The 27,164-nt window shown below is 43.3% G+C and overlaps 1 protein-coding gene across 4 annotated transcripts in view; it reads right to left on the bottom strand.

The window, feature by feature from the left end:
* Positions 1–299: 299 nt before the first annotated feature.
* Positions 300–27,164, bottom strand: part of LOC146205197 (uncharacterized) — a 47,301-nt gene continuing 20,436 nt past the window's right edge. For all 4 annotated transcript variants that reach the window (XM_084589895.1, XM_084589896.1, XM_084589897.1 and 1 more), the window contains 8 exons: positions 22,466–22,574; positions 20,533–20,689; positions 19,984–20,091; positions 15,924–16,040; positions 15,723–15,830; positions 10,160–10,312; positions 4,517–4,589; positions 300–466 (listed from right to left, as the gene is read on the bottom strand). In XM_084589895.1, coding sequence (XP_084446021.1) covers positions 396–466; positions 4,517–4,589; positions 10,160–10,312; positions 15,723–15,830; positions 15,924–16,040; positions 19,984–20,091; positions 20,533–20,689; positions 22,466–22,574 — 896 coding nt within the window. In that variant the 3' untranslated portion in view covers positions 300–395. The remainder of the gene's footprint in view (positions 467–4,516; positions 4,590–10,159; positions 10,313–15,722; positions 15,831–15,923; positions 16,041–19,983; positions 20,092–20,532; positions 20,690–22,465; positions 22,575–27,164) is intronic.

Raw genomic sequence — 27,164 nt, 5'->3', positions numbered from 1 at the left:
CAATGCACTAAAGATGGCGCGACAGACGCAACCGGCATGATCAGAGGATTACTGCAAGTAATTTTAATCCAGCAAATGATTTTATTGCATACGCATTTTAGTTTATGCACTGCAATGTATACTGAAGTACATACTTTGATGAGATCAAACAACTGATTACACGGAAAATGTAGGCTGCAAAACTAGTGGCACAAACAAAGGCAAAAAAAAAAAACGATCCAGCATGCATTGAGCGACTACCACAGTAGTACTACATTAGGATGATTACAAAACAACAAGCCCATTGAGAAATTCAGACATTTGTATGAGTTGCCCTTTATTACTGGCATCCACTTTATCGTGAAGTCTCATGCAAGTTGTCAAGTGTAAAAGAATACAAGAACTTCATTTTTTTTTCATCGGCGACGTGGTCGGCTAACATGGCCTGATGTGGCTGGCTCTGCTCCGTTAGCACTCTTCCTGCGCCCTTGTGAAAAGAGGGAGAAAAAGTTATTTAGACGTTTGTGCTAATTACAGGTTGCTAGTAGAATCAAGTTTCACAACCAGCTAAAAATTTGACCACAACTAATTACAAGATCTGTTGAAAATTTTTTGTTAAAAATGAACCATACATGAAGAATTTCATGGCAAAGGTTTAACACTGCAGTAGCCGACAGATTTCTCGACCTCCCATAATATGGTCTTAACAATACTTAAAACTCGACTAAGAAACCATTGGACACCTCAGAGGCACATGAACCTATTTGTGACAGAAATTTTAATCTTATGAGGTTCAAAAGTTCCATTTTTTACCCCTGAAACATACGCTAGCAGTGCTGTGGCAATCATTTTTTCGTTCCAACATAAACTCGGATGTCACCATCACAAACTACCAACCCTTAGATGCCACGACAGTGCCATCTTGGAATTATATGGAGGCAATCGGGCAGACTGGGTTAGCCAGGATGGCTTATTATTCCTCACTATTACCACTTAGTTAATAAGAAGCTCTTCAGTGGCATCCAGGAGTCCTACAAAGAAGAGCGTGCAATTGCACTAAAAACAAGGAAACGGGAACATCTGCTGTGGCTTGACTTTGGGGAAGGCTGCAGCCAGTTGTGCTAGTTTTGTCTCCCTTCCAGTGGGTTCTCCTCTCTTGCTCTTCGCAAGCGTCACTGCTCGAAAAACATTGTTCTCACTTTGCACGCTGCATTCACGGCCGCGTCACACAGCCTGGAATTGGAGACAGGAGGTGGTGTGGACACGACAAAAGCTTGTAGCTGCCTTGTATTATTGTTTGAAAATGAAATGCAGAAAACAATGAAGCTCACAATTTTTGAAGCCACTTTTTTTTTTGCTGCACAGTGATTCTTTTTTAAGGTCACTACACCTTTCGGCGCATGCTACTGTGCTCTAATGAAATGCTTCTTGTTTTAAGTACCACGTTTCCAGTCACAACTCGCACACTATATGCTTCATTTTAAAATTATTTCAACAAGAACATAGAGATTCATATTAGCTTTGAACTCAAAATGTCTTTGCACATGCCTACATAATTGCCACAACTGGACAGCTGCGGATGTGGGTATGGTCCAGCATGAAAATCACACTCCCTCACTGGGATTTTCAAGGGCCGACAGGAACGCACCAGACAGCGCAAGAGCCGCACTGCTCTACGAAGCCACCGTCCCTACCTCGGGGTGAACCCATTCCAGGGACGTTATCTCCTTACAGAGAAAAGAAAACTCTTCCAGGGGCTCCCATCGGCGTCTCCGAGCTGGTTTGCGTTGCCACACTGGGCCCCGAAGGACCCGATCTCCGTAGCCGGGTTCGGGACTGTTAACTCGATTCCCTTTCGGTTGCAGCGGGGTGTCTCCAATTCGACAGACAGAGTTGCATAAACGCGGCCACTTCTGAAATTATTTCTCCTTTCTCAAAGGACAGACTGACCCATGTTCAAATGCTGTTCACATGGAACCCTCCTCCACTTCTGTCCTTAAGGTTCTCACTTGAGTATTTGCTACTACCACCAAGATCTGCACCAGCGGCGACTCCAGGTAGGCTCATGCCCGACACCTTCAATGCACACCACTGCAGCCTTTCTACTCGTCGTGGCTTAGCACCCCCACAGTTCATGCTACTTCGCCAGCGACGGCTGGGGATAGGCGCGGTGCTAGAGTGCCATCCATTTTTTTCGGGGCTAGTTGCTTCGGCAGGTGAGTTGTTACACATAACAGATTTTTTACTTCCATGGCCACGGTTCCCGATATATTAGCGTCAGCTTCAGCTTCCAAAATGCCGGGGGGGGAACACATTCAACAGAAGTCTGCTTGGTTCAGAAAGGAATACAACCTAAGATTAACAGGAACGTTAACCAAAAAGAAAAAACATTACATTACAGAACCTACTCAGTTCCTTCATCAGGTGTGACGACCTCGGGAGAATTGCAGCTTGCCTTTTTAATCCCTCGATTAGCCATCCACCAAGTGACAATGTAACCCGTGGATGTAAAGGGGGGTAGGGATCCTCGGGACCAGTTTACGTTTTCCCGCATAGACGGTATAAGCATGCATAAATATTTTTTCGAAGGCAATCTTGTGGTCGAATGGTTTGCAAAGATCAATCACCGTGCTATGGTCGCTGTTCGTTTGTCTGATGTTCGCTGCGCTCTTTCATTATTTTGGGAAGTTCTTAACTTTGGCAATGTAAGAATCCATGCATACAGAGCAGAGGATCTTGTAAACCACGCCTTGAGTCTTCTCTTTCAGGTGGCGGCCTTTTGGGCAGGGTAGGAAACGTCGGTAGAAGCAGGATTATGAGACAATTTCAGTCTTTTCTTCCTGAAGATATGCGTCAAGGTTTGACTGAGACCTTTTATATATTGTCATGAAGTAAAAGTCTGGTCAGAAGTCACCGCAGGACACAGAAGTCACAGTGCACAGAGCAGCAGCAAACTGGGCAGGACCAGCGCCTCAAAGGAAGAACTTCGGTTTCTTCGCCTTGAGGAGACACACGCTTGTGATCAGTGCAGAGCGAAGACAAAGACTGCACCGTGTCATTATGAAATGAAAACACATTTTTGCAAATGGCATGTGCTTGGACCAGTGGACACCATAAGTTCTTAAAGGAAAAAAAAAATAATAATTTCATCTCTGACCTCTGGCCCACTGGCCATTTGCAAAACTGACAAATTGGCCGGCAAATGGTCACAATGAGATTTCTGTACCCATTTGCAAAATACAAACCATTCGCACACGAGCCACAGAAATTCAGCAGTATAAGCGCAAAAACTTCTGCAAACATTTCTTGGGCTATGAGAGCACCATGACTTTAAACACATGATAATTTTGACTTTAGCATGCACCACACCTATGTGGCATATCTAACCGTAAACATACAAAACTGCAACAGCAAACATAAAATTTTTGGCTTGATTTGGCCTTGATTGGCTGCATGACCGATTGTCAATGAAGGAAAAAACATGGAGGGAGCATCATGAAACATCACTGAAGCACGTCATAAAAAATATGAGCATCATGGGAAATTGGCCATCACGTGACATAGCAAGCAGTATGCAACAGCTCTGACCCAGCTTCGGCTTCGCATGCTCCAGAAAACACCGCATACAGGGCTGGTTTTCAGTCTTGAAGCTATGCTAGAATTCCAGAGATTCAGTGTGCGCAAGGACCCCGATGGTGAGAAGGAAACAGTATTAGCATTAGAGGAGGACAGCTAGCGGAGGCCGTGCATATGACATCACACTCCCTCCTAGTTTTTTTTCCTCCATGATAGTGATTATGATGAAGCTGCGGATTCCACGATACCAGTTTCACGAAAACCATTCTAGCATGGGCAAAAGCAACTTATTGGGAGGTACAGAGTGAAGACACGAGTTTGCGTTTCTCCAGCATGGTCGGTCGCCACAGCCAGTGCTGCCGTGCTTGCGCCTCTCCTATCGTAATGATCTAAAATGAGAACATCACTGCCAGTTGGTTTTATGGCCCGTTGCCAACTGCAAATCCCAGCACGATTTAGTCAACCACAGAGTGGTACAGGACTTCATTTTCCAATCTGCAAGCCAGCAGCTGTGGCTTTCGATGAAAGTCAGGCAGAGCCTAGCATTATTGCGCATAGGCCTTTGCTATATGCTGGTAGTCGATTCTATAAGGAATGAGCAAGTTAACCGATATGACCTGTGCAAGATACTGTCATTTGAAAACATTATGTTTGGCAGCAAGTTTTAATGAACAATAAACTGGTAATTCTAATTGTATGGGATGCTCAAATAGTAAAAATGCTATGTGAAGCAAAACTAATAGTTAATACTAAACAAACCCTATTGCAAGTTTCAAATATTTATACACCCTTCATTTTCACCAAATGCATTTATTGCATTTTAATTTTCTGGATGCTATTCATTAATTCACCCTTTGAAATAATTCACACATTTTTCTTGCTCCCATTAAATCAAAATTAGTGAGGTTTTACTATAACGAGACAGCTTCATATTGAAAAGACAGTAATTTTTGTCACTCACCTTTTAAAAACGCAGGAGCTGGCTTAGCAACAAACTGCACCATCTTCACACGCTCAGTCTCCAACAGCTTGGCCTGCAAAAATGGCGTTGGAGATGGGGTCATATCTGCACATCTAGGAGAAAGCGTTAAAACTGAACAAGGCTGTATCTATACTGTCCAACCACAAGTAGCACAAAGTGGCTTCAAATAGAACGTCATCACTACACTGATGGGCTTGGTGATGAAAGTTATTTGTCCTTCATAGTATTGTCCCTCTTTCTTTAGTCCCGTCCGTCGTGCTATTTAGTGCTGGCTTGTATAACTAACTTAGGGGTGGACTTTTCAGATTTAACTGATAAACACTGAGAAACACCTAATGGTTATAATAATAAAGAAGTTGACAAAAATGAAAAATGTGTTTCTAGCTATGATCCTGCTGGCCAAGGACCGCCGTATGAGCGATATTTGTTGCAGGTGAAAGTCAAAGTAAATTGATCTACAGACTCGTAATGTGAGAAAAAGGACAGCCTAAAAGAGCATGATGAGTGCTCCAAAGCTACTACCAGTGCACAGTCAGTGCTGTCATCGACCATCCACTGTTTTGGCAGTTATACGCACACAACTGGCCTATATTACCTCAAGTTCTTTTGGATATTGTACAATAAAATCATTAATTCGACCTCCTTCAATTTGAAAAATTCAGATAATTTGAACTAGATATGTGATCTGGGTCAGAGCCCATATAAGTTTATGGCATCGGATGCTTGCTAATTTTGACAGGAGGGCATGACGAGGTATGACCTGTGAAGCCAACGATGGTTCAAATAGGCCTCCCAAACCTGATTCGCATGGAGCAGAGGGGCCGCTCACCCTAGGCAAGTGCACTATGGCAGGTGCAATGAAAATTGGAAGTCCTCCATTGTCAAAATATAGCCCAGCAGCACAGTTTTAGTTTTGCTTCCCTACATTCACATCATCCAGCCACTGCCATCAAGTGCGTACATTGACCAGTCATGCCGTTTCGGATACCGCTTGTGCACGTCACTGGTCCTTTCGTTTTACTCCAGGATGGTATTGCATCGTTCTAATGCCTACGCATCCTTCTCTCCTTTGCATCCACTTATTTCCTCTGCTTTTTGAAGACACTGGACCTCCACATATTGAGGATACTTAACCGCACCCCTTGTGGGATGAAGCATCCTGCATCGTGGGATGACAAAGCCGGCAACTATCCTGCTGGATGGTCGAGAAGAGATAGTCTCCGTGGATCGCCTCAAACCCACATACATGGAGACACCTCCCCAGGACCTCCCCTTGGATGTTGCTGGCTTATCTGCTGACCTGCCTGCCACCGAGGCACACCCCTCTCTGCCCCGTCGGCACATACATTTCGCCGTTCCGTCCAGGCGAGAGGCCCTGCAGCGCACAGCGACGCTGTAAAGCGGAGGCGCTAACATTGACGTTCCCAGCCGGTGAAAGAAGAAAATAAAATTGAACGGTGCGTGCTCAGTGCGCACACACAGCATGGGTTGTTTGGTTCGAGAAGCCTGCCACATTGGTGGTTTTGTTCTGGTGCTCCGCTGCGACCCTGTAAATTCCTTACATCTCTGTAGTAGAGCGGTAATCTGGGCTAGTTGGTTAACGTTCATCTTTTCCACGAGTGGGGTACTGCACTAAAAAACACACGGACAAAAATAAAGGTGATGGACAGGAGGTGCGCAGACTCACAACTCAGTGAGTCTGCGCAAGTCCTGTCCACCACCTCTTCTTTTGTCTGTTTTTTAGCGCAGTACCGCCTTCATGGAACACCTTCAATCAAGAATTCAACTCCCCAATGAGTCCATCCTGGCTTATGTTGATGAAATGAAGCGCCTCTATAGCCGACCCTAACATGACCAAAGAGGAGAAAGTGAACCTTCTGATGCAAGGTGTTAACACCTTAAATGTTTCGGATGAGCTCAGCTCGTCCAAGCAAAGCCGTCCCCAAAGTGTTTTGGACAAGCCCAGCTCGTTCTCCCTGAACAAATTCTCCTCCTGTGTGTCCAGGGCAAGAAGCACTCGTCCGCAGCTTCTTTTTGGTTTCTGCCACCAGATGGAAGCACCTGCTTGATAATTTTGTTTTTCTACACCAGATGAAAGCATTTGCTTAATGATTCTGTTTTTTTCTTCATGAGGAGCATGGTTGTTGAGTGAAAACATGGCACCCGGTGGCGGCGACGAATGTTCAGCTGGTCCGTCAGCCCGAAAAAGAAGTTTTTCTTCGTCATCTTCTTCTAGCGAAGTAGATACTAAGATGTTTATGTTGTATTTATTAAGTGGTTTTTTACTGGTATTACCAGCAAGCAGCTGGTTTTGCATGCAGCATTGTCAAGTAAACTTCATTATGCTAATCTGACTTAATGTGGTCCAGTGGTGCAGTTGTTCTGGTGACATAGAGTAGTTGATTTTTATTACAATATCATTCAAAATCAGTAATAAAAACAATTAGCACTTTTGGTCTGAAAAAAAAAAAAAAAAAAAGAAAGAAAAAGAAACACTTAAGGGGTTAAAGAGTCGCTTTTTACCGGACTTGTAAGAAGTCCGTCCAAAACAGTGGCAGAATGTGAAAGCGAACCGTCAACCATCGAGAATATAATGGACACTTGGATGCGCCATTACAATCGACCACTTCAACCGGCCAGCGCAAGCCACAGCAGCACATCTGCGAGCGGTGACAGGCTTCGGGACCTTATATCTGAGGTCCAAGAAGAACTGCGTCGGTTGCTACAATCATCAGAACAGCCACAAGTAGCACCCCTCTCAGTCATAGTCCGAGAAGAACTGCAGCAGGCGCTCGGTGCAACGCCAACAGCGACAAACGCGGTTGAAAAAACAACCTTCAACTATGCCGCCGCAGCATATGAGCATTATTCAAGTCCCAGGAAATGTAACACCTGGAGGACAACGAACAACCGCCCACTATGCTTCCACTGCGGGGAAACTGGCAACATTCTATGCCACTGACCGTACAGATGGATTGGCCTGAGCGGCTTTGCTATTGACACACCACGGCCTTGCCCTGGTGAACACCCAGGGCAAGGCCTAAGCAGGGCAGAGTATGCTTCGTCAACCAGCCAATACCGATCCCCATCACCGTTCAGCGCACGATTCCTGTCGCCGGGCTGCAGTTACGTGCAAGTAAAGTCCCCTAGCCCCTATAGGGGAAAATGAAGACAGCAACCTTTGGAGGTGAGTTTGCTGTACGGCGGAAAAATGAAGATCCTCCGCAGCCGACGACTCGTCATGACGACGCTGCTTTTCTACCAGCGCTCCTTATGACATCCTCGACGATCATGCGCCCAGACTTCAAAGTGACACCGCAGCCAATGACATCATAACAGCGTGCCACGACATCAGTACACGAACAAGTGACCTCGAAGTTGCTGCCAATACAAACTCGGAATATGGACCCTACTCTCCATGCAGAGATCATCTGTGGTAACTAGGATGACAAAGGCAAAATATAAATTCAGATTTTGGTCGTTTTTCCAGAAATTCGAACACTTTAGTCAAGCTGATGACAAATGCATTGTATTGAGCCTGCATGCAAAGCATTATTATTTTTTACTCACCACAAACAAAGCATTGTTTTTCGTTGCAGACACAAGCGGCGCAAACAAGAGCTCTAGCCATGGTGGAAAAACTAGGAGGGAGAGCCGTGGGAAATGGTTGCAGCCTGGTTATAAAAAATATAGTGGAAAGCATCATGGGAAATGGGCCGTCATGTGATATGGCAAGCAGTGGGCGGTAGATGATTTCGGTTGTTGTTTTGCACGCTACACTCATAGAGGAATGGCTCTACTACACAACGGCTGCGCTAGAAACATGACGCTGCAAGCTAGACGATTCAGGGCATATGCATGTACTGTTTGAGGCAAAGATCGCCTGTTTCATTTAGGAATTGCAGACCTCAATATCCATCATGTACTGTTGCAGCCAGTTTCCCAGGCATGCAACAATAGCTCGAATTAGTGGTCTTCCTGAAGGACCCATAGATGAAAAGGCTACCTGCAGTTAATTAAGGCTGCGATTTGAGCGAGCTGCTATCGACTCATAGTGGAAAAAAGTGTGGGAAAACGGGACACACGAAGAAAGACACAACACAAGCGCTCAGTCGCAACTGAATTTTATTAGAAGAAACGGTCTTTAAATGCTTTCCTTACCATCGTCGTGGTGCATGAGCGAAAGACAGTTAAATGTCTTCACCGGATAAATAGATAATTTCTTTATCGTTGAGAGTGATACAAAGATCACTAATGCACGCATCATTGTTATTGGGAATATGAAATGCCTCTTTAATTTTACATGTTAACTGGTCTTTATCTTTGGCAAGGGCGATGTTGTAAGAAAAAAGGGGAGTAAATGTGCCTTTCATGCAGTGCGGCCAAGATTAGATGAAGAATCATTAAAACGGATATTGTAATGCCCACTCAAAACTCATAGTCAGTGTCTGGCCTATTTAAAGGGCTCCGCAAGTACAAGGTATCCTGTACACCACCCCCGCACTGCATGGTACAAAGAAAATCTGATGATTGATCTGGCAACCATACATCTTTTATAGATTTTTGCCTTTGCTTTTATCTCCACTAGCCTGCATACAGCATGAAGTTTCCTCTGTGCTGAAAAAACAAGGTCAATGTACGTCCCAGCAACGTTCTTTAAACCATGCGCTATACCATGAGTGTATGGCATTTCCACAACCTTCTTGTTTTTTACATTTTGGGTTATCATCCTTCTTTGCCCATGCAAGTTTATCACATGCCCTTTTATCACTCTCAACAATAACGAAACCTTCTATTTATCATGTTAAGACATCTAACTGTGTTTTGGGCATGCACCAGGGCGATGGTGTGTGTGCCTTGTCACCGCCATGTGTGATAAGCAGTACTGGTTTTCTTCTTTTATTTTGGTGTTTCCTGCAAACGAAAGCATTTAAAGACCGTTTTCTTTTAATAAAATTAGTTGTGAGTCAGCGCCTGTGTTGTGTCTTTTTCGTGCGTCCCGTTTTCTCGTGCTGCTTTCCACTAGAATCTACCTGCAGTTCTTACCAGCGTGCCTATAACCATGGAGTAAAACGCAGCATTTGTAAACAAAGCAACTGATGTGTTATGACAAGATGCACAACAGTGCAAATTTCAGCAGAAAACTCCAGTAGGCTTTCTGCTGGGGTATCCAAAAACACTAAAAAACACTGTGTACCGTCCGGCAACTATGTTGGCAAACTTCCCAAGATACATTGCACAAAAGAGAGAGAAGGCAGCGGCATCAGAGGAGGTTGGTCTCCGGAGGCTGCACTTGTGATGTCGTGCTCCCCCAAAGATTTTTTTTTTCCTCCATGGCTCTAGCCTTGACAGCGTTGCACCTGATGTATGAAATGAACTAGAGTGCTACTGCTACTACTTCTACTACAAATGAAGCTTGTGCCAATTTGAAATGCGTAGCGGTACAAAATATTGACTGCAGAAAACAATTTCAGTATGATGAAATATAATATTTTTGACTCAAATACACAGGTCCAGTATACAAGCATATTAAAATGTAAAACACCATTAAAATAACTCATCTGTATTCAGAGACTAAATCTACCTAGAGAAACTGCTTTCTCACCAAAAAGCGGCACATACCTTTCGTCTAAATTCCTCTTGGCATTTCTCATGCCTCTCAACAGAAGCTAGCCTGAAAGGCCTAGGTTTTGTTGCTTGTGCTGATGAGCCCCGCGGGCGGAAGACACGCTTGGGGTCAGGAGCTGGTTGTGCTCGAAACTTTGGCGGCTCGACCTGCAAAATGTAATGAAAGCAATTAGAACCAGCCTGTGGAGCACAGAATAAAGGGTAACAAAATATAGCTTTATCAGTGATGCAACTGAAAAATTGAAATTCAGAGATATTTTTGCAGCCCTAACATTTTCAATCTTGCGTGTTTTTCAGCAAAAATTGATTTTGAAACCCTGAAGCATGAGGTTTTTTAGTTTCCAAATATTTTCAGTTGACAAACAATGCTGGAAAAGTCAGTATGCAATGCAAAGAGTGCTAAAACCATTCAGATTGTCATTACTGACACAGAACTGACTACCTGTGCTGTGCAATTGTAAGTATTATGCTGTGTAATTAAAAAGGAGACACCGCCCGCTGCAGTAGTGCAGTTGTTAGAGCGCGCAACTTCTGTGCCTAAGGATATGGGATCGAATGGAGGCAAAAAGCCAGGTGCCCATGTGCTGTACGATGTCAGTGCACATTCAAGAACACTAGGTGGTCGAAGTTTCCAAAGTCCTCCACTACTGCGTCTCACCTTAGCTGTTTTGAGATGTTAAACCTCAAAATTAAACCAAACCTAAAAAAGGAGACACTGAGAATAAATATCATACTACAATGTTAACTTGAAAAGCAGACGCTTTGCATACATTTACGAGCACAGTTGCTCAAATGTGCTGATGTGTAGATTTGCAGTTTCTTTTTTTTTTATTTTATACTTCCATTCAGATTGCCATTACTGACACAGAACTGACTAGCTGTGCTGTGCCATTGTAAGTATTATGCTGTGTAATTAAAAAGGAGACACCGCCCGCTGCAGTAGTGCAGTTGTTAGAGCGCGCGACTTCTGTGCCTAAGGATATGGGATCGAATGGAGGCGAAAAGCCAGGTGCCCGTGTGCTGTACGATGTCAGTGCACATTCAAGAACACCAGGTGGTCGAAGTTTCCAAAGTCCTCCACTACTGCGTCTCACCCTAGCTGCTTTGAGATGTTAAACCTCAAAATTAAACCAAACCTAAAAAAGGAGACACTGAGAATAAATATCATACTACAATGTTAACTTGAAAAGCAGACGCTTTGCATACATTTACGAGCACAGTTGCTCAAATGTGCTGATGTGTAGGTTTTCAGTTTCTTTTTTTTTTTTTTTTTTATACTTTTAATCTCCTTGATATTAAAACCTCTCATATTTTTCCTTTATGTCAGCCATTTGAGTCCCATTTTATGTGCATCAACGTTTCCCAGAAGCAGAGGCAATCAATCAGCTCACCAATATATCCTTGTTAGACAGGCCAGTCATGACCAGGCTCTTGTGTTAGCCATAGCAATTTTGCATGGAGTGTGCAAAATTTTGGGCAAGCCCTCTCCAACTTTTTAAAACAACAAGAGAGTGCTGGGGTCACCATGTTGCACAACTGAACAGAATGGTGAATTGCAAACACAGCAGCTCCAGCACTCATTTGAGCAGTCAGATTGCGCCTAGAAATTGTATTCACTGTCAGCCGTGCTGCATTAGATTTTCACAAACGGACTTTACAAGAGTGACTGGCCCTTCTTTGGTCTGAAAAATTTGACTGCATAATATGACTGCATGCATAAATTTATCTCAACACTTACTTGCAGCAGTGTGGAAGCTAAGAGCCTTCTTTAGTCATGCATGCACCTCCCCACTGCGTCATCAGCGCACTGTCCGGTTGTGACATATGCAGATATGGTTGCAAGAGAGTGTAAATGGGCGTTGTCTACATAGCAGACCTTGAAAGTACATTCCGAAATTTCAGAATGGCTTTTTGAGTGAGATTACGTTGTTTGTCAGACCCACACCTTTAGTTTAAGGTATGCAAACGAAGCCACAGTGGCAACTTCAGCCGAGCGGCACCATCTGGTTCTCTGGACAAACCATTTTTGCCAACTAACCGACTTTTTTGCTTAGGCCTGAGAAAGGCAAAATTGTCACCCAAAATAAAACAAAAGGAATTTAACACTAATGGATGCTGCTGCAGGTAACAGGAGACCGAACTAATACCCGGTGGATTGTTTATGACCAATGAAAGTGCCAAAAAACACAGTAAAAATGATGCCTCGACTTCAAAGCAAGGCGGCCTGTTTTGAAAGCACCTCCATGTTTGCAAAGTGATTTCAGAATATGAAAGAGTCGCGAACATTTGTGGGTATACACATGAATCCCCTGTCCCATTAAAATGACCGCGCATAACGCGAGTTTATGCATGCGCTGCTGGGGAGGATGGGCGAGGAGGGCACCCCCCTCACTGCCTCTCAGTCTCCTGCAGCGACACTGCCGCGGGTTTCCCTTTTTTCGCCCAGCATAACCCGGAGACCTTCTCTCCACGGTCTGAGACAAGCATGCTTCTCGCTATTTTCTTGGGACTTTCGGCGGTTGATTGCACACGGGCGCGGTTCTGTTTTCCACCAGGGAGACCACCGCCATCACCGAGTCGCTTGGCCATCGTATGCACCTACCACCATGGGCAGTGAGCGCGAAGCCACGCATGGTGAGCAGAACATTCCTCACCCCCTTTCGCATGCGCTTACCGTAACACTTTGGTGTTCGCTCGCTATGGCAGTTGCATTTGAGTGTTGTGTCTTGCCGTGTACTCGGGCATAATAAAGCCTGTTTGAGTATGTAACTCGGTGTTTGTCCCCTCTGGCCCGAACCCACCACATTGGCGACTTCTCGCACCGCGGGTTGGAGATCACAGTTGTCTGTTAGGGCTGGAACGCCGAGGCTAGAAGGCGACTGCAGCGTCTAGTTCCCTGTAGCGCATTATTTCAAGAGTAACCCCAATCAAGAATATGGGGGTTACTCTTGAAATAATGCCAGACAAAAAAGCGTGCATGCATGAACTCAGGACCGCATTTCAGCCAACATGGTGTTCCAGTACATATTATCGTAGCACAAAGATGGCCCAGCATATGGGCTACGTGCAATGCCTGCAGTAAATGGAAAAGTGCATGCCTGATCATGGAGATAATAACAGCTATGCAGCAGATGGACTGCTATCAAAGAGACATCTGCTACACTGCTTGCCACCTTCCAACTGGACGAAATAAGACGGAAAGCTAAGATAAGAGATGCAGTGAAGAGGATGAGACAAGATGGTGGAAAATAAAACTAAACCGAAGCCATTTTCAAGTAGGGTAACGAGCTGGTTTCTCGCTCTCAGTCTATTTATAGTGCCAAAATCCTGTCTGAATTTATTTTATTTTAATTTTTGCTCCCTTGAAATTTATTTTATTGACTGTTGTCATATAACATATTTGCCTACACCCAGCGTGGCCACATATCTTTGTTTAGGAACACTTCTCTTTAAACAAGCAAATTTTGCAGTCCCTTTGAGTTTGATATATCTGTGTTCAACTGCTGACAGAATGAGCCAGTACGTGTGAGGCGTCAAAATGGGCTATTTTCAAAACACCGGTAGAAAATTTTCTTTTTCTGCTCGAATTACAATCAACACTCATCTAATAAAGCCCAATTTTACTCTGCTTCAGATCTAACAACCACATTTTAATTCCCGAACAGGTACCCATAGGGTTCAACGTTTCCACGAAAAAAAAAAATAGGTGGTTTGTTTCTTCTTTTCCCAAGCATATCGCACGATTTTCATGAAGTACACCTTGAACACCAAAGCCTGGATGACACACTACCTTTTCAAAGTAGCTGAAAAAATTTCCATGACAATATGCAGTGTTTTATTTGCTACGTAAATGCGCTGTTGGCACTGAAACGTGGCGCATTGTATCAACAGTGGCAGCTCATTGCGACAGTAGACGCTCCTCTCGTGTCAGTTCATGTTTCATCATCCTCAAACTTGCACGGTTCTACCAAGTTTCTAGTAATTCACCATTAGCTAAGAAACAGCCAGCATAGCGAGTTCGTTACACCAAGGTCAATTGCCGCAACATGTTCATTACATGGAGCTTTCAAATACACACACTTCAATGGAACTGAAAAACTTCATAACATCAAGAAATTCGATGCACGGAGGTTCGTTACATAGAGGTTTAACAATACAATTTTAAATTTTGAACAACCAAAATATCCCTTTCTTAATTTTACGAGCTAATACGAGCCTGCTCATCACTTCGCTAAATCGTGTTTTAACTGTATTCCTAAGCTACACAAATGCATCAAAACATATTTTAGTATTCAGAATAATTTCTTACTTCGAATGTGAATCAAACAAAAGGTTATTCGACTCACTATTAGAAAAGTTCCGATTACCATGAAAGAGCAAGTGCAGCATTCCCTTTATCCCTCAAATTACTGCACTGTTCAGTCAAGGCACTCGTGATGAAAGGCACAGTTAGACATACAGAGGGCAATTGGGGTGGAAGCAGGCTCAAGCAATTTGGAGCAGCTCAGGGAGCAGTAATAATGCCATTTTGGAGCAGATTTAGAGCAATAAAGCGAGGAGTTGCAGAGCATTCTAAAATTCTGATGGTTTAGAACATGTTTCTAGGGTGAAACAGCTTGAATAATTGCAATTTTCTATCCCTTAAAAAAAACAAAGAGAGAGAACTGATTTGATCCCTTTTTATTCAAGGTTCAATGCCTTGCTGACTATGCACTGATCTTCGACCAGGCAAGAGAATGGATAAAACATGTAGAGATGTTTAAAATAGCACAGCTAACCTGAGCAACAATTCAGAACAGGCTAGCAGCAAACGGAATGCTTGCTTGGGCATATCATAACATAATGACAAATATGACTAAAAGCTTTTGCCCATTTTCACTTGACAGATCCAAGCAATTCAAGCACCGCCATTAGCTTGGAGTTCAGATCAACAAGAAGCATATTTCCACTCTATCTTGTGCATATCTTTTTTGATCCTATGCGTGTGCTGATAAATTCCTAGGCATTGGTCAGAACTGCCTTCAGGGAAGATAGACAGCACAGAGGGGTAACCTTTTATTCCTTCAGCTCGTTTACTTCAGGGGGGACATGGGTCTTAAAATTGGTTTTGTTATTTATTGCCCAAATTTTATGAAACCTCGCAGAATTATTCAGTTTTTTCTACTGATTTCAAATATGCAAAAAATTATCTTCTAGGGCAATTAGTTCTAAAGGTATTAGAGATTTACTGCCACTCTCTGCCCAAACAATAGAGAAAAAAATGCTCATCAGGAATTAATTTTTAATTTCTGCACTATGCTGCAAAATCTAGCAAAAGTCTAGTGTTTCACTAAAGTGACGGCAAAACGTCGAGGCAGCCAATTGGAGGAAGATTTGGTGCAATAATGCACTGTGGAGCAGGCAAAGCCATTTGGAGCTAAATGGAGCAGCAGTTCCACACCTGGGCAATGCTCTTAAACCTTACACGAACAAAACAAACAAAGAGTTCTGTTTAAAAAAAAACTGACTATATGGTAACGGCTAAAACACATCCTCCTAGTGCACAGTGTGGTCCTACCTGCTTAACTGTTGTAGTAGCTTCTACTGTAGGCTTCTTACGTTGCAATGTCCTTCTCTGCCTGTCCAAAAATTGCTGTGACAGGCTCCGACGGCGCAGGACTGCTGCCTGATGAGCACAATGATGGAAGTTCAAACAAAAATGATTAACGCTCCAAACCAATGTAGAATAAGCTCTACAGTACAGGATGAATGCTCCTACCTGCTTCACTGCTGCAGCTTCCTTCTGCTGAATTGCCCTTTTCTGGCTGTCCATAATTTCCCGACACTGGTTACGACGTGGGCCTTCTGTCCTTTGACGACCTGCATTATTACTGTCCTAGAACAGAAAACGTGCTTGTGTTCTGACTAAGGCTTTTTTATTGCGATCATTAACCCCTTAACCGTTTCAGACGAGCTGCGCTCGTCCCTGCAAAGCCGTCCCCAAACCGTTTTGGACGACTATAGCTCGTCCTCGCTGAATAGGTTCTTCCCTTCAGCGTTTCGAACGAGCAGCGCTCGTTTGTGGCTTAGATGGCATTTTGCTCGACAGATGGCAGCACTGACCTGTTAACTTCGTTTTTGTCTACCACATAAACGTCTTTTACGTATGGCAGCATAATAACCGAAATCAGCAAGAAAAAAAATAAGCAGTTTTGTTAAGAATTTCGTTGATATAAAAGAACGGTGAAGGGGTTAAAAGTCCACACAATAAATTTTTCATGTAATCCAGTGCAGCTTTGAGTGCACATAGTAATAAAGTTTTGGCATAATTATGCTTAATAAAGCTGCACCTGACCTGACAAAGTTCAAACATTTCACAAAATAAACAAATTTTCTTGTCATTTCAAGGTGGTCCTAAATGGGTTAAGACACCAAAATCTCAGGATATAAAAGGCCCGCTGTGGGCTTCCTCTGTATGCAAGGACACTCACAGCCAATTATTCGACACAACAAGCATTCAATATATATATATTTTAAATCACTTCCAAAAGATGCCTAAATGCTTGTTCTCATGATTGAGACCCATTGCTAGCGTGACTAATACTAGTCGAAAGTTTAGGGGAAGCCCACAAGGTGGAGTAGAATTTGTAATAAGCAAGTGATTACTCATTGGCAGCATCCACCTAAGTGCAGCCATACGGCCACAAAAGAAACCTATAGAGCTTTCTCAGAAACTTCATAGTTAAGGAAAAATTTGTCCTGGTCCTAGGTTTGAACCCGGGACCACCGCCTATCCAGGGCAATCGCTACATGAACTGAGCTAACCAGGAAGGCTAACAGATGGTAGGGCGAGAGCAAATTGATCAGAAACCCGAAGTGGGAAGTGTGTTAGTCCGAAGTTTACGGCAAACTCCCAAGGTGCAGTAGAACTTGTAATAAGAGAGGAATTACTCATTTGCATCCACCTAAGTGCAGCCATACAGCTACAAAACAAAGCTGTAAAGCTTTCTCAGAAATTTGTAGTTACTTTGAATACTGAGATAACTGTGTTGGAAGCACAACCAAAATTCCAGTGGCGTTATACCACAATAAAGTGATGTACGATAAGCAGCAAGCCTGGACAAGTCTAGAAAGCCTAGAGCGCAGCCAAACTGTAGCGTCATAGAATAAAGGTCTCTTGATAGAAGACCTACTGAATAGATGGTTCGGTAGCCTTCATACCTCTAAGCTGTATTGCATTTTGCTTCTGATTTGTTTTTATTTTGTTTCTCTCTTTTTTTCTATCTCTTTGTTGCAGAGTGTGTCTGATTTTGCATTCCTACGTCTGTCTTTCTCTTCCTCATGGCCGGACATCTCTGCTCTTTTATCTTGCTTTTCTGACACCTTCACCAGTGACCTCAGACCGAGTTCACCCTTAGTGATGGCTCAAGGGGTGCCACAGTGCTGGCAAAACAAATGAGTCACTTAAGAAAATGCAGATTGGTCCCTTGCACAACACAAGTGCATCCACCTTTTACATGCTCCTGGCGAGATCTTTGGAATGCAGTTTTTAACGCACTGATCTCAACGAGACAAAGTTCTTAGCCCCAGAGTAACGGTTTCACAACACTGCAAGTCGCAAGACGGACCCATATGATGTCGCAAACCAAAGGCGTGAAAATGAAACTATGCTGTACAGTGTATATACGGAAGTCACACAGCATGAGACGTGGTTGAGAATACTGGATCATGGCTTTTGTTCCTGGAATTGTTTTTGTAGCAAAAGCTACACTGCGGTAGGTTTTCAAGCTGTCGGCGTGGCACAAAAGGATTGGTTCTTACAAAAGCCTTAGGAGTACCACACGTAAGCTTTGTTTATTGTAGTGTGCTGGAAGTCATTCCATGACAGACATTCCAAGCAGTCATTCCAGTCATGACAGAACAGAAAGTTAAATGACGTCACAAGTGTGAGGTGCAACCAGTGAGCGCCAACATATCGCCGAGACGGTGGTCACAAGTTTAAATGAGTAAGAAATTTCAGGATTTCTGAACATTTGATTAGTATGGCAAATATTTGAAATAATTAAACTGCATCTGAAATTAATTATTCAAAATTTGTGCATTCTAGAGAGTATCTTCGAGAACCAGCAAGTCACAACACAATGAAAAGTTGCAGCCCCCATTGTGTCACATACCAGCCTTGCTAAGTCGCCGACCAGCTTGATGCTCGTCAATAAAAAAGACATGGCCTAGTTGATGCCAATGTCGAGCCTCCCAACATTCTGATGGCTCCACAACACCCATAACACTGAAGGACAGCAGATGCTGCAAAATCCATATACACTGGTTTTTTACATGGGAGCATTACAGACTCCGTTCTGCAGAAAATCAAGCATTGTTGGCAATGTGAGTGAAAAATCACAGGCACGGCTCTGGCAGGCAGTAGTGGGAAGGTGATATGGCCGAGCATTGATTTCTCGATGGGTTGTGAGATGTAATCTGACCACATGATATCACAAAATTGGAAGGTTGGCTTATGGTTTGTTTATGGGGTTTTTAACATCCTAAAGCGACTCAGGCTATGAGAAACGCCGTAGTGGAGGGCTCCAGAAATTCCAACCACCCAGGGTTCTTCAACACGTACTGACATCGCACAACCTTACTCTTCGCCTCCACTGAAAAGTGGCCGCTGCAGCCGGAATTCGACCCCACGCCCTTGGCCACAGTAGTCGAGCGTCGTAATCACTGCACCACCGAAAAAGTTGGAAGGAGCTGTGAACTCTGGCTGCTCACTTGATGCTGGAGGGTGGGATAGAAATCAACCTTCAAGGGCTCTCCGATCTGAAGTCAGGCATACTATTCCTAGGCCACGCAGGCATGTTCATACGTTTTAGTTAAAGCGAGGCTTTATATTTATGTCAGGTGATTACCTACATGCGGTAGCTGAATAATGAAGTAGCTTAGAACTGTGAGCAAATAAGTGTTCATGAGGTATAATTTAAGGATTTAGTGATTAAATGAGCAGAAACTGCATGTACGCGAAAAAAGATCCACAAGGAAAGCTGCCGACAGGACCCATTAAAACTATCGCGTCATGTCATACCCTCAAAAGTGGAGCTTAAGCATACAATTTCTTTTTAATTTTGTTTCTGCAGCCACCCATAGAATTCTTGGCTAAGGCAACTCTTGGAGAGCCCTTCCACTTCCAAGTTGCAGCGCCTCACCAGGCTCAAAGCTAGGAACAGGATAACAAGGCAAGAGTAGAATAAACGTCTCGAGATGCTTGTGTCAACAATCACATCCCTCATGAACCTGACACACTACTGACTGCAATAGACGAGAACAATAAGGGCGAAAGCCAGCTCCCTCAAGTTTTTTTTCTTTACCTCTCTGTCAGTAACAATAACCTATTTTTTTTTTCTTATTTTATTTTCCCTATTCCCGTGCACCTCTGTTATTTTATGTTCCTTTCCTGGCTGCCTCAATTGTTGGCCTTGTACGGACTTCAGCCACAAGATGGCTCTGAGTGTACTCCACATAAGAGAGTACGTGATTTTGCACCGCTCTATCGCGTTACTAACATGTACAGCAGCTGCACAAGCATGCACAGTTTTTCACTTATGCATGGCCTTTATAAGTGGAAAGCATTGAGCAATATCAGAATGAAAGCAGATTTGAAAACAGGAGATCCGGCTCTGGCTCTATAAGTCGTAGCATTAATATTAAAAAAAAGTTTTAGAGGAGCATATCCACCCAGCACAATGATTTTGCAGTCAAGGGGGCCCTACTAGGCTCAAAATGTATAAACCAACTCCTACAATAAACATACACCAAAAGAATGCATAAAAAGTAGAACTCACCTGGCGCAGAGCATTCTTCTCTTTCCTTTGCTTCCAAGTTTCACTTCGCATCTTAAGTGCAAATGCAGGAGACCTGGCAACTGTTATCCTAGGTAGTTTCAACTTTTCCTAAGAAAGTGAGGTACGAAAGAAGCATGTAGAAAAAGTATGGCTACAATGCTGAAAGTGAAGTCAGAATGTTTCAGAGCCATGACATGCTGTTTACAGCCATTAATGAGGACATGTGCGGATAAGTTGAAGATGTAAAAGCAAACAGGTACATAGCAGAACAGAAAAAAGTCAGGAAAATGAAGTAATTCTCTTCATCCAGAAGAATTATATGGAAAAATAAAAAGGAAACAAAGAGATGAATAGACAGGAGAGGCAGTTCGTTCCTAGTGCCATGTGCAGTTCTACATTCATTGCCCTTTGTGAGTAATTAAGAGCATCACCATATGGAACAGCATAAAAAAAAAAAAATCTGATGGTATTAAAAAAGTGACAATGCTGACATGAACAAAACATCCAGCTGTCTAGACACAAATAAAGACAGCAGAGAAAAAAGCTCACAACAGAAATCTTGAGAGATTTAGTTGACAGCGACTCCAATAAGAGCATGGAAACCATGGATCTGGATTCTGGCTTCATAGATGATGCTGGTTCTGTTGCCGAAGGCACGTCTTGAGCAGAAGTTACTTTTCTTTTCTTTGGTTTGCTGACATCAACACTACACAAACAAAACATACAGAGGAGTACTTATGCACAGTTTTTCACTCAGTATCCAATAACATAGAGAGAGGCATGCTTTGCATATCACTGATAAGAAAGCGTTGATCTGAAAGTTTGTTGGTCGTTTATTTCAGCATATACTGGAGAGAAGAAAAACAAGATCAAGAATGAAGTGCTTAATAACAGTGATCACTAAAGCATTTACAATAAAACCTTGAGACTTCAGTATCGATTAACTGAAAATTTTGGATAACTCCTGGAATGTCTGCAGTACTATACTTTGACTGCAAATTTTACCTAATAATTCAAGCCCCCAGCCTGCACTAGATTTGATACACGATGCTGTATGGGAATGCTGGAGTTTGCGACAAAGTTGGGTGTGCCTAAGTACAACCAATAATGCTGTATTGTGTTGCTTATAATTGGCATGTCAGCCCGCAAATAGTAGTGCAATGCATAACCAGACTCTTGAGTACTTCTTGCACACTTATGCAGACTATGATGACACTGCCTTAGCGCATGGCACACTGGTGTTATGCCAGCTACTCTGTAATTAAATACATGATCAATGCGTTTGACAGACTCCAGCATACTGCATCGATGCCAACATGAAGCGTTTACGTGCCAGACTCCTCAAAGCAAAGTGCATGGTGCCAGCTCTAGATTCCCAGCATATACCACACACAAACTCTTCTTATTGCTCCTTTTCAACTGACAACTGCTCCTATTGTAAGCCATTATGCACGTGGTCCTTAAAGTTTAACTGGGCAAGAGCAACGGAGTATAAAAGCATCAATGAATGACAAAAGGCTAGAATTAGTATTTTGAGCAACCAACAGTGGCATGGTGACCAAGACAAACACAAACTAGCTCCTAACATAGGAACTGACCCCAAGCATAACAAAGCTTTGCTTGGTGCAATGGCAGTGTAACTGGACTAAATGACTAATGACAATGACTAAAGTAACTGGAAACCTGATTAACCCGTATATTTTATATATTTTACATTATACAGCAGGTATCAATTCATATGGTTCTACTGCAATTTCGGTAAAATACATGCCATTTATATCGTCATGTCTACTGCAAACGTCTAGAATAACATCTAAATGATAAAAGCCACAAGTTTAGGAGGCTAAACATCCAGTATTTTTAAAGAAGTAGTTGGGTCTTACAAAGCTTAATTAGTGAAGTTACTGTCGCGGAAGTCTCAGGGAACACATATTCTTGTAAATCGATTTTAAATATGCCAGTTAATTTTACGTAAAGGAATAGTTTGCACAATATGCAATATGCTGTGTTCTTTTGCAAAGAACTTGCAAGAAACTTCACTGCAGGCAACCCATTAAAATCAATTCCGTTTGCTTCTCATGAGATCGAGGAATGCAATCAAAGCAAAATCATCACACTTATAGCAGAACTTGAGACACTGAAGCTGCCACTACAGAAACAGGAATATGAACTTTTCCTGTTTCTCAAGAGAAACCTTCGATATTGTATAATTGAAATTTTACTTTAGGTAGATTGACAATTTTACAATTGTTGCATGCCTTGACATCAAGAGAAACAAGTGGCTTGCAATTGAACAAGGTGCCTGCTGCGAAATTTCTTGGAAGCTCTTCACAAAAGCTTACATAACATATTGCAGAAAGTGCTAAAGGAATTGTTCTATGTAAAATTATATCACATGCCAGAACTCCCTACTTCCTTTCTTTGCAATTTTGTTCTGCATGCAGCATCGAGTAAAAATTAAAATTTGAAAGATTTATTTTACTGCTCCTCTTGGTCTTTTCCACAAGCTGCCCGTGATCGCAATCTTGTCATCAGATTTGGGGTAACTGGAATTGTGGGCTTTCTAGGTTCCATGTTTCGGCGCTGTCCACCTGGCAAATAAAAATATCAAGTACTTAGTTAATTTTGAGCAAACCGAACTGGCTGTGTAAACAAAGGCCCACATATCAAGGACACACTAAGGTAAAACACAATATATCAGCCACGTTCAGGACATCCCTTAATTCTGCAATGTTTATTCTGTGAAAGAAAAACCAAAAGACCAGGATTAAGAAAGGGTGCCTTCAAAATGAAATTTTCATACAATCAAATTGCCCCAATGTTTGTGCCTGCCCTGTTCCTTTCTTCACTTTTGAGGCAGTGGGGGCCCAGGTGTGGTGGAGCTGAGTTGTTTGACCGTGTTCCTCATCTGTTTCCTGCTGGTTTTGCCTGGAAAGCTGCTTTTGTAGTAATAATGTGATTTGACCTTGAGGGAGGGGAACTCGGACCCGGCTGCCTGGTTTCAAACGCGGGCTGCCGCAACTGTCGGTTACACGGAGAGATAATATAAGACTTCCTCCTGTCAGGATGCCCACGGGGTTTGCGGGTGCATGTTTACGTTTTTGAGGCTCTGGTCTCAGTTTACAGTGGGCTTTACCACAAGGCGGCGGCAACAAAAACGTGTGCCAGTTAGCTTGGAGAAACTGGTGCGTGCGTAGGGGTGTGCGAAGTGAGCCAGGGCAGTGGTCGACAAGCAAGCCTTAGGCGGGAGTCTGCCACAGTGAATGCAGTGACGGCGGCCCGGAGAATCCGTGGCCCCAGATCACCTGTGCCCACGACATTACCTCGGCTCCGCAGCAGGCATCCGTAACTCCTTGCGATTGGACCTTGCTTTCAGACCGCCCCACATCAGCGACAGTTTCCTGCCACTCCCTTTAACTATTCTCTATCTCTTCGCTCTTTGGTTACTTGTCTTGCTCTTTAGTGCTGTAGTCCTTCCCACTAGTAAAGCTGTAGAGTCATTTCCCTGTTGTTTCCCGCTTAATGCTAATAGTTTCCCTGCGTTATCATTCTGTTTGATACTTACATCGCACCTTTGTTATATTGCTACTGTGCTTTGTAATTTTTCCTTTTTTGTGTGTAGGTAAGTAAATTATGTTGCCACTGAATTTGAGTACGCCTCATGCCTCCGGCCAACAACTAATCAGGCATGGCCCCTACTGCCAGTCAGCAGCCCGAATCTGTTCTTTCGCATGCGCAAGAAAAAGTTGCTCACTCCACCCCCTCCCACGTACAGAGAGTGCAACGATGAGCAAGTTGGCTCGTATAATCATAATTTCAGCACTGGCCAACCGTCCAGTTGCCCACTATTAAAGGTATACTGAATAAATATCCAAAAATATTGAGAAAACACCACAATTGCATTACATGAATGCATTACATGAGAAGACATGATTACACTAGTACAGACACATAATTTGGGTTAGTTTTGCACGGATGGCTTTATTTTTGACATTTACTGAGCGGCCGCTGGACCCCAGGCAGCGCGTTCCCGACATATACGACATCAAATTTACCCTCAGCAACGTCGTGGCCCCGCGGCCCCTCTGCCGCCGCCATCGCACCTGAGAGAGGGCCTGCGCAAGTGATGCAGGAAGCCGGGGTGAGGGGGCAAGATGCTCGCTGTTTGAGAGAGCGCGTTGTTCTTGGCGTGCGAGTGATAGGGCCTGTGCGGGAGATGCACAAGGCTTTATGCTAGTGTTCCTGTATATGCTCTTTCTGCGAGCTTTGCGCACGCAAAGTGTGGAATGCTGCTGATGAGGAAGGTCGATGGGGACGCGTGCGAAGGGCGCATATGGAAGGATGAATAATGCGCAGCGTGGCTGAAAGCTGAGTCCACTGTCCCGTAGGAACACGAGAAGGAGTTTTAGAGTGCGTTCAACTTCATTAAAAAAAGAAAAAAGAAAATGTCCGCCTGTGCGTCTTGTGAGTGCCATGGAGGAAGGGAAAAATGAGCGGATGCCTTTGGCGGGTGCGATCGCTCGCGATGGGGGTGGCTAGGAAGGCATGACGTGATATCCGGCGGGTAAAAGTGACGTGATATCCGGTTTTGTCAGAGCTTTCACAGGAGGCCACTAGGTGCGGTGATTTGAGAAATATTGATTAAAATACTTACTTTCCGCTCATAGTGTGTTGTTTTGGTCCCCCTCAATGCGACAGCTACCATTTAAGCTAGAATTCTCGGTGGCAATTTCTTTATTCAGTATACCTTTAACGTGACAGTGATCTTTTAGGTTTTCCCTGACCATTTTATTTAAGCTTCCCACATCAAATGACAATGGTAGACAGTGGTGCTAATATCTTTGTGCGGCTGCATTTGTAAATAATGATGTGTTTGATGGACAGAAGAACGAGTAGAAGCCCATCCTAATATGGCAGCCCTTCTGATCAATTTACCAAAAGGACAACCATATTATGGCAGTATTCAGGAGCTTCTCTATATGGAAATCTCCAAAGCACTACACTACTACAGGAGGATTTCGCAACCACTCCATCAGTGGTGCAAATCGTGGAGGGAGGGGGATACCCTTTAGATTATGAGAGGGTACACAGCACATGAGCGCAGTCATCAAGTCAAACAAGCCAGTACTTTGCAGAGGCAAAGAGCAGCACTCACTATTGAAAAAAATCAAGGGGGCTTTCCTGGACTGTATTACTCCAGAGGTGCAAAGCCAAACTGATGCTGTGTCCGCTCAAGATTCTCAATACATCCAGAGTAAAGCTTTCCACGACTCAATGTGCATGCAAGTGAAGACCTTGAAAAATATGTTGGACACTTCTGACAAAAGAATGGATTAATGTTCAAAGTGAGCAACTCGTGAATTGGTTGTGACTACAACAAGATCGTTATCTACTGATTAGTTGAAACAGGGCAAGGATCGTCCACTGTGGTGTATGTTGCAGGCGAGATGTGCAGTGACAGAAACGCTTGAAAGCGACAAGGTAGTGGTGTTAGTCGCAGACAACACCAGCAACCCACAAGCAGCCGGTGCTACTGGTGCAATTTGTGCATATCACATGCACTGGATATGTGGCTTAAGGCTAGCTTATGAATGATCTGATAAAGCTAAGCCATTATTGATATTTGTGCTGCTCAGTGAATAAATCTAAGCTGTTCTAGGTATGCATTTCACGTTTTACAAAATTTCCAAGCCATTCAATATTACCTGAAATTTTGCATCTCTAAATCTGCCAACGACCAAAGAGCATGCCATGAATTTAGCCTCGGACCTATGTTTTTCTGGCATTGGGTCAATCAATCAATGATTGAGACTTAGGACCCAACTTTAGAAAGCTCCTTTACTTACCTTAGTGAGGATGCCTCAAGAGTGGTGACCTGACTTCAGAGAATTTTTAAATGCACATCACTAAACGCTTTTATTTAGGGCGTATTTAAAAACTGACTGAAGGAGGGCACACCCTTCTTAAGGCATCCTTACTGAGGTAGGGAGCCTTCTAAAGTTTGGCCCTTAGACTTTGTGTGTTTGAGAATCAGCACCACGTAAACCCCTCCGGACTTTCCCTTGTTCGGACCTGGCGAACATTTTACCAGTGCGCGAGACAGGTGCTAACAGGTGCAAACTCTCGCCTTGGAGGTATGGATAAAGCTAGGTACCTCATTTCAGCTGGTCATCTTTATTTAAAATAGGAAATAAGTAAAACACTCAAAGTGATGTTGACTGCCATTATTTTCAGTCTCTTAAAACTGCCGGTCCAATCGATAAATTTCGAATATCTTTGCAACCATCTTGGACCCATGCCCTCCCTCCTATGAGCCAAAAAATGAAACAACAAGGAGGCTGGGAATATATAGTGACAAAGTGCTGCTTGTTAAATGCTGCAGAAATAGCACAACTGCTGAACTCGAATGCTTAATAGACAAAATGCAGGCTCCACATTTGATGGAAGCTACAAATTAATTTTACGCTCGGTGCTAATAGTCTGCACTGGCTGGTACCTAGACAGGGCTTGGCGTTACTCGCCACCACTTTGATAGGGACACTACCACATACCTCTATCAATTTTTAACGATTAGCTCGGATTAGTGCACAATTGGTCGGGCCCACGCAAGCCACAAGCCATTTGCTTTTGACGACGATACATCTCATTTGCAGAAAAAAAAAAAAAAGAAAAAAAAAGCCACTAAACAGAATCTGTGTAGCAGCTGAAAAAGCTGCAGGAGGCAAAAAATGCAACCCCTGGATCGCAACAGCAACACCTGCTCAAGCTGGATATAATAATAAAAAAAAAATATGGGGTTATAAAAGCAGTACTGAATACCATTTTTTACAATGGCAGGGGAAGCAACATTAAAAGCAATGGCTTTAGCACAAGCGCAACCTGTTCCACTCACAAGCACATTGTAAGCACATTGTTGCGGGCTGAGGGTTTAACCCTCCGACTGTTTTTGCTGTACGGGTACTATGGACGCATTCCGTCCCGCATTGTTTTTGCAGTACAGGTACTGCGCTAAACGCATAGTGTTTAAAAAAATCTGACACTGGGGGTGATTTTTTTTTTTTTGAATATTCGACAATCAAAAGGTTAATTAGGCTTGCAGGTCGAGGAGTTGATTAACAGGCGTTCTGGCTTCGAGGTGAGGACACTTCGCACAGCAGTGAGAAATATAGAATCATTTTCAA

This window comes from Amblyomma maculatum, chromosome 1 (genome assembly GCF_055883805.1).
Source record: "Amblyomma maculatum isolate TAMU_Amacu chromosome 1, ASM5588380v1, whole genome shotgun sequence".
NCBI classification, from domain to species: Eukaryota; Metazoa; Arthropoda; class Arachnida; order Ixodida; family Ixodidae; genus Amblyomma; species Amblyomma maculatum.
This window is presented reverse-complemented; position numbering and strand designations above follow the sequence as displayed.